General features: G+C 24.3%; 1 protein-coding gene across 1 annotated transcript in view; it reads right to left on the bottom strand.

Moving 5' to 3' along the window:
- The window catches only part of LOC136091740 (uncharacterized), a 60,639-nt gene that overhangs the window by 23,833 nt on the left and 27,769 nt on the right, over positions 1 to 9,037 (bottom strand). Inside the window, exons 5-9 of the mRNA XM_065819448.1 lie at positions 7,866 to 7,946; positions 7,632 to 7,754; positions 4,450 to 4,731; positions 3,921 to 3,971; positions 1,290 to 1,376 (exon numbers count right to left, since the gene is read on the bottom strand). Of these exons, the coding sequence (XP_065675520.1) occupies positions 1,290 to 1,376; positions 3,921 to 3,971; positions 4,450 to 4,731; positions 7,632 to 7,754; positions 7,866 to 7,946 (624 nt within the window). The remainder of the gene's footprint in view (positions 1 to 1,289; positions 1,377 to 3,920; positions 3,972 to 4,449; positions 4,732 to 7,631; positions 7,755 to 7,865; positions 7,947 to 9,037) is intronic.

Genomic DNA, 9,037 nt, shown 5'->3' with positions numbered 1-9,037 from the left:
GTGTAAAAAAAAAAATTTTTGTTAGGTTATTTCAGAAAAACATATTTTTATGATAAATACTTTTATAATTATTCTAAAAGCAATTTTAATCACGATTTTGTAAAGCAAAAAATTAATCAACGGTAATTAACTTTGATTGCTAAAATTTAATGATTCCCTAAGGAGTGTTAAAACTTCAATGAAAAATAATTATCCAAACATGTTGTTTTGTAAACGAAGTTTTGAAATTGATGATTGAAAAAAGTTTTTAAATCTTTATCTTCCAACAAGACAATGACCCTAAACGTACGTCAAAGAAAGCAAAAGAGATTTTTATCCAAAAGCAAATTGAGTAACTTGAATGGCCAGCGCAATGTCCAGATCTTAAAACAGTTGAACACCTCTGGGCTATTCTGGATAAAAAATGTTACACAATGTCTAAAAAGAAAAGAAGAGCTAAAGATCATGCTCCAAGAAGCTTAGGCTGATATCGACTCAGATATAACAAAGAAATTTGTTGAATTGATGCCATGTCAACTTGCAGAAGTCATAAAAGTTAAAGGCAGTCCATTTCTATATTAAAAAGTCATAAAAATAATTACTCGGAGAAGTGTTAATCTTTAAGCTTTAATCTTTAAAATTTTGTTCGGATACTTATTTAATGCTAAAAAACTGCATAGTTTAAATGTATCTTAATTTTTTATCAATTAAATATTGCTATTGATATTTTTTTTTGCATATTGAAGTTGTAATTAAATTTTTTTCAGAATAATCGTTTTTTTTATTTTTATAAAGTTATTTTTTTCTGAAATAAGCTGATAAATGTTTTGCTCAGATAATTATTTCTTTAACTGTACATATATATATATATATATATATATATATATATATATATATATATATATATATATATATATATATATATATATATATATATATATATATATATATATATATATACATATATATATATATATGTATATATAAAAATTATATATATATATATATATATATATATATATATATATAATTTTCATATATACATATATATATATATATATATATATATATATATATATATATATATATATATATATATATATATATATAAATATATATATATATGTATATATATATAAATATATATATATATATATATATATATATATATATATATATATATATATATATATAAAAATTATATAATTCTCAAAAAATTTAATGTCTATATGCATTAAAAAAAAAAACGTTGATGTATGTATTTTTATATAAACAGCATGAGCCTATATTAATAAGAAGTAGTATCTTACTTTGCTCAACATGACTGAAACTTGATTGAATTAGTGTTGAAGTTGCCACATTTTTAATAATAGAACTTGATTCATTTATTTGAAAAGCTAAAAAGTGTAAAGAAATCAAAGAAATTAAACTACACAAAAGAAACTCACTGTTTCTAAAAATTAGATTTCTATGGCAGTTCACATGTTAACCCTTTAAAGGGATGATTATTAACAAATGATGAATTAACTTGCAAAAACCTTTCAATTTTGTTCGAGGGAGATTTTAAAGTTTAGCTGAAAAACGCTTTAAATTAGCAAGATTTAATGATACTAAAATAAGATTACTAAAATAAATTTTACAAAACAATGCCTATATAGTCATAGCCATAGTTTGTTGGAAACAAAGTCTATTCTTGTTGATTTTTGCAATTTAGGAAATAACAAAATAGTTGGGTTATCAAAAGAATTGAAATAATAAAAAATTGAAAAGCATAATTATAAATAGAAGAAATTTAATATTCTAGAAAGAAGTAAAAGCAATTCAATAAAAAAATAATAAGTAAAAAATAAAGTCATAAATAGTTATATATCAGGCAATATGTTTTGTAACATTTTTAACAGGAGTTAGGTTTTGGTCAAAAAAATATTTTGAATAATAACATGTTTAATAAAAATGCTTAATAAAAGTGAAAAAATAAAGTAAAAAAATGCTTAATAAAAGTGACTATCCCAAGGGTTTGTGCAAAACTAGGTGTTTTCTATCTTTACAAAAATGTAAAAGAGAACTTACAACATATATTATTGAGAGAGTACACTAACTTGTAAAAAAAAAAAGATAGGATTTTAATAATACAATAATAGAAGAGTTTGTAATAACAGCTAAAAGTTGATTGGAAAATTAAATCAAGGAGACAAAAAAGGTTTATTACCTGACCTAATTGATTTTAATTCAATTCATGTTACTCTGATCTGAGATTTTTGCATTACAACACGGTAAAACAAAAACCTAATGAAAGACATCTAATGAAAGACAAACAACAGCAACAAAAAATGATATATGCTCACCGTCAAGTTGACTTTTTTTCTGGTTAGATGCACACTCAAAACTGCCTTTGAAATGCATAATTTAATAAAGATTAATATCTTTACCCAATAATTCAGAAAAAAATTTAGTTTCAAATATTAAGACTCAAGATTGTAGAATTAAAAATTTCTCGCTATTTTATGAATATTAAAAAAAATTATAATAAAACGTTTTTATCATACTAATAAAGATTTTAGGAACTTTTTTAACTTTTATGGATTTATTCAACATTTTAATTTAAACAATAAATTGAAAAATGGTTGAACTAAATTTCCCAAACAATTTTAAGTGGTTTAAAAAGTCGAGAACAAGCAGCTAGGGCTTAAACCTCAAGTTCAAAAACTAATATCACAAATAACAGAGAAAAAATGCACAGTGTGAATGATGCGTATCGATTATTGGTTGAGGTAGAAGTCACTTCTGTACTATAGGAAAAAGACAAAAACTTGCAAACTTCTATTTTAAATCATCTATTTAACAAAACGTATCATCAGTCACTGACACAAAAGAAGATCACCTCATGGTACCATAAGATCACTGAAAAATTTACAAAAGAAACTATCACAAAGATCACTTGTAATCATACAAAAAGAAACAAATCCTAAAAAACTAAATATAAATCCTAACAAATCCCATCCTGATTATATATCTAAACTTATGCATGCACTGTGAACTAATGAAATTTCATAATGCAATATTACTTTGTATTTCAACATTATGCAATGCTGTTTTGTAGTTAAACTCCCCCATTATTGCATTTTTCACTCCATCATTTTTCTAGTCTTAAAGTCCTTAAAGTATTTATAGTTTAAAATTGTGTTACATACTGTAGTGCCCAAAACTTAGTAGACAGGGTTAATGAATTTTGAATTTTACCAATATTTTTGCACATGCTTTACTAAAGCCAATTAAAAGTTATTATAACTGTTTTTTTTTAAACCTTTTAACTGGTGTATTATATACCAATAAAAAAGTTTTTATGTTTACTATTATTTTTTGAATTGATTTTAATTGATTAAAAAAATGACAATTTTTGATGAGTTCAAAAATTAGAGGACAAAACATTTATAGTATTAATATTATATTATCATTCAAATGTTATCGATATTTATTATGCAGTAGAAATAAATTTACTTTAGCATTTCTCTCTATTTAATAATATTATTTATAAAAATTCAAGAGTAAGTAAACATTTTAATTTAAATTTGCTAATTAAAAGCACCTCTTTGAACATCTCCCTCAAACAAAATTCAAAGATTTTGATATTTTGCCAAGTTAATCTACTATATGTATACAATCATCGCTTCAAAGGGTTTTCTTAAAACCATCATAAGTATAAAACAAAATAAAAAATATATTTATAAAAAATATTAAACCGACAGTTTATCAGTGAGTTGCTGATAAAGATTAAAATGTAGATCAAAGACTTTCAATCAATTATAAATTTATGATAGTTTTTATTAACATGAATTATACTTAAATTTTAGCAGCAGACACTAAAAAGTATTTTGAAGAAATCTGATGAAGGTTAATGTAAATTAAACATATATCAAATTAAACTGGAACAAAAATGTTACCCTTATTATTTGTTATCATACTTGAATCGAGTCGAAATAAAGTAGGAGAAGCTAAAAGTAAAAAATAAAAAAGCTAAAGCAAAAAATATATTCATATAAAAGATGTAAAACATAAATAAAGGAAATTAAATATTTAATAGAAAAAAATATAAAATTACTACATATTATGGTTAAGATAGATAAAAAAACATGACTAATTTTTATTATTAAAGGGGTTTGGGCAGATTTTTGGTGTTTTAGTTTCAGACACAACAAAGTTTAAACTTAGTTTAATTAAGTTCAAGTTTATATTAAATAAAAATATTTTGCAAAAAATTGCAGTATTCAAAGCCTGGAAATAAAAAAACCTATTAAAATTTCAAGCAACAAAAAAAGCTGCCTCAATCTTTGTAATATTGTATTAAAAATATTGTTAATAAATAAATTCATTAATTTAACCTAGCATAAAAAATAAAATTAAAATAATAACAAACATTGGAAAACAAAAAATAAGTTTATGTAAACATATAATAAATATTTATTATCTTACTTTGTTTCAAAAGTGGAATGCTCAAACTTGATAGAACCACTGTTGACGTTGATGTAACTAATAAACTTAAATAACCACTTGTTATCGCTTTTTTTAAACTGTAATTCGATAGAACTACTGTTGGAGATAATGTTTTTAATGAACTTAAATAACCACTTGGTGTCACTTTTTTTATACTGTTGTTGGATAGAACTACTGTTGAAGATAATGTGTCTAATAAATTTAAATAACCACTTGGTATCACTTTTTTTATACTAGAACTTGATTGGATCATTGAGAAAGCTAAAAAAAAATTAATAAACTATACAAAACCGGTAAACAAAAAAAATTTACAAATAATTATAAATTTACTACAAATTTATTTAAACTCATCGAAGAGTAGCAATCATGTCTCATTATTGATGTAAATTGTTTGACTAAGAAAAACATAAAGATGGGAGAGAACTCCGATGTGTTAATAAAAACTAGATAAATAAATGATACATATATATATATGTATATATATATATATGTATATATATATATATATATATATATATATATATATATATATATATATATATATACACATAAATATATATATATATATATATATATATATATATATATATATATATATATATATATATATATATATATATATATATATATATATATATATATATATATATATATATATAATGTATATACATATAATATATTTATTATTTTGAAAACAAAGAAACAGTCACAGTAAATGGATGCAACTATTCTGAATGACAAGTTACCCAAGATTTAGTTTGGTTAATGAAGCAAGTGATGTTAACATTTTAGAGCAGCAATAATAGCAATATTTGTAAAAGTAAAAACAACATTTACATTGCAAGTTTGTCAGTCAGTTAGACAAAAATAGATATTAAATTCGGTGAAAATCAATCGACAATTGGTCGTCAGTTAAAAAAAATGAATATTAAATATAGAAAACGTGAAAACACTCCAAAATACACTATAGAACAACAAATAAAGGCAAAGAAAAGAAGCAGGAAACTAGTTAACCAACTCTATAACACAAAATTGCTTCTAGTCATCGATGACAAAAAATACTTTTGTTTTGCAGGGGACAACATGCCTGGAAAATCTGGATACTACACAAACAACAAAAAGACATGCCCAGAAAGTGTTCGTTTTATAGGAAAAGAGAAATTTCCAAAAAAATTATTAATGTGGATAGCCATATCTGACCGTGGTCCTTATAAGAAAAATTAACCCAAACATGACAAGAGTACTCATCATACAAGAACAAACAAAAAGTTTATTGAGATAGAGAATGGAATCAGAAGTAAGAAAAAGGCGAGCACAATAAGAAAGACAACCTTAGCAGATTGTTGAACCAAAGATAAAATCTTGTGATACTATCTAACACAGAATCAAAGATGAAACCTTTTGGTACCCCAAAAGTTACTGGATATGAAGGAGAGTGCTGTGCATTAAGGACAATTTTAATACTGCAATAAGAATGGAAGCTTTCAGTAATTTTAAAAACATTTCTAGATACACTATATGAAGTTTACAGAGAAAGCAAACATGAGAAACTTTATTTTACAGCTCTAGCTTTACAGCTTTTTTAATGCATGAGTTTTTCTGCTTTATGAGTCAGCTGAAAAATGGAAGTATCAAAGCTGCATCGATTGCCAGCAAGAAAGTTGTTATACTTAAGATGAGAAATGAGAAGCTTGTTAATTAGAGATTAAAAAACCTTGCTAATAATAGAGAGAAGAATGATTGGGCAATAATAGGGTCAGAGCAGTCTTTAGTAAGACACTTGTTAATTAGTTTAGATATTATTTTAATAGTTCCTATTAAAACCATGTGAACATGACTTTAAAATAAACTACTGATATAACTAAAGAAAGCAACAATATGTACATATTGTCGCTTTCTTTAGTTATATCAGTAGTTTATTTTAGTTATATCAGTAGTCATATGATTCTATAACAGAGTCCTAGTTGATATCTTACGCCAGCAATTAGAAAATTAAGATTAAAGCCAAATGCAACAGGTTAAATGTTAATGTAAATAAGCAACAACTAATTGGAATAGGTTAAATGTTAATGCAAATAAGCAACAACTAATTGAAAAATATAAGTGGAAATGTAAAACTTGTTTCTTCAAAAAATAATTTAGCTTGCGCATTAACAAGAACTCTCAATAAACAGTTAAAAAAAACTGCTAACGAGCATCTAAACAGTTGTATAATAGTAATGACAGAGTTCAAAACAATTTTCAATATACATAAGAGAACAAGACACTTTTAAGGGAGCCAAACTTTAAACTTTGTTCCTAAAATAAATCAAACTGGTACCAAAAACAAAGTTTGAAATGCAATCAAATAATGTGAACCATGCTCATTGATAATCTTGTATGGTGGGTAAAAGGGTGTTGTGCTATTGTTTACAAAACTTATCTTGTTAACAAAAGATACTTTGTCTTATCTTTTGTCATATTTCATCATGAACATGACATTAAAATAATCTTATTCTGGTCATAGCATTAAACTGATTTATATTAGGGGCAAAAGAGGCTCTTTAGTCTTGGAGGAAAAACACTGATATTAAAACCCCAAAATTGAGGGGGGGGGGAGAGATTGTAATACTTGGATGATTATCTTCCAAACTATAATATCACAATAAAAATGCAGTCCTAATCTATATTAAACAGAATAATGTCAAGAAAAGCATTTAGTAGCAAGAAAATGTGTCAACTCTGTAATATCATATTTAAATAAGAAAATGGGATTTTGGAAACCCACCCAAACCACACAAGTGTGAAACCATTAAAAAACAAGTATAAAAATATTAAAAAAAGAAGACATTGGTATTACATTTTATTAATACAATTAATGTTTTTATTATACTAATCTACACAATCACATTTTATGTTTTTTAAATTAGATGTGTATATAATCTCAAATCATATTATATTTCATAATTACAACCTTAATGTTTTTCTCAATCATATTAACTAAAATGCAGTCTAGTCTAACTCCAGTTAAAAATTTCAGTATAATGACTAATTTAGAATCATCCTAAATAATTGCAAATTAAGTCATTAAAATCTTATATATGTTTAGAGATAAAAAAATAATTTTTATAAAGAATTTATTTCAACTTTGGTTGTTTCATTTACATTTATAATATAATTACCTGCACAATCCCGAACTTGCAAATTATAAATTAATCCTTTGGGACAGGTACAATTAAACGAGCCATTAAGATTTATACAGACAGACTGATCATATTTACAGTATGTCAAGCACTCATTGATATCTATATACAAAAAAAACATAAGAATAAATTTACTGTTTCAGATCAAAATTAAATGTAAAAGTTGAAATAAAATGTTTAATTCCAAATGTTTAAACTTAACTTGGCAATCACCTAATGTTGCATTGAAATAAAATCCAAAAGAACAAAAATGTTGTATTGTGCCATTGGTGCATGTGCAATCAGCCAGAAAACCTTTTATTAAAAAGTAATTTATAGAGGAAAAAAGACAACAGAAATTATATAATACATATATCAAATACTCTGGTGCAAGGAAATAACTCTATATACATTAATGGATTAGTTCATATCTCAACAGACCATACCTTATTTAACTAAAACAATATTGGATCTTTTCAATGAATACAATATTTTAAAATTATACATATGTGTATTTCAGTCAAAGATAGGGTGAAACTGAGGGTTAGGGTCAGAATTAGGATCAAAGTTGGCTTCAGGGTTTAGTTAAATTTCTTTGAATTCAGAATAGTCAAGTGAGATATTTAGTCTCAACTTAATATCCCACTGTATATGAAACTATGTGTGAGTTTTTGTAGTTCTATTTAACATAGCAAAGATAGTAGCAAGATTCACTAACCAATACATAGAAATTTAAAAAAATAGAGTATTGTCACAAGTTCTTCAACAGATAGAAATAATGTAAACTCAATCTCCACATGCACAACAAAAATTTGTATTCAAAAAGCACTCAAAATATTACTATAACAACGGTATTACTATAACAACAATATTATTATAACAACACTATATTTAAAAAATAGTTTATTCAAAGTTTCATAAAAATCCAATTTTAACTTGATATTTAAAGTGACTTTAAATATGCCAGCGAAAATAAAATAAAAGACTGTAAATGTTAATTTTTACATTATAATATTAAAGCGAAATTGGTGAACTTTTTGGATTACAAATTTTAGGTTTATTAAGTATAAAAAACAGTAATAATAAATTAGGTTTTTCTTTTGATGATGGTTCAATATTATTGCCTAAAAAATGTGGTCCACAGCTTGATAAAATTGGAAAAGATTTTTAAAAGTTTTTTGTAAATATTGGCTTACTAATTAAAATAAGGATTAATAAAAAAATCATTTTAAATAATATGTAGTTAATTTAATATTTTCTAATATCACATTTAAAGTCTAATTTTGATGTCACATTTAACCTCTTTGAAAATTTGCATAGGTCTATCAAAAAACCGAATGATGAACTATTGTATATTAATATTAACTCAAACTGCCCACCCAAAATTTTAAAAGAAATCCAAATTT

Source organism: Hydra vulgaris, chromosome 15 (genome assembly GCF_038396675.1).
Source record: "Hydra vulgaris chromosome 15, alternate assembly HydraT2T_AEP".
Classification (NCBI taxonomy): Eukaryota; Metazoa; Cnidaria; class Hydrozoa; order Anthoathecata; family Hydridae; genus Hydra; species Hydra vulgaris.
Note: the sequence above shows the minus strand (reverse complement) of the source record. Positions and strands in the feature narration are given on the sequence as shown.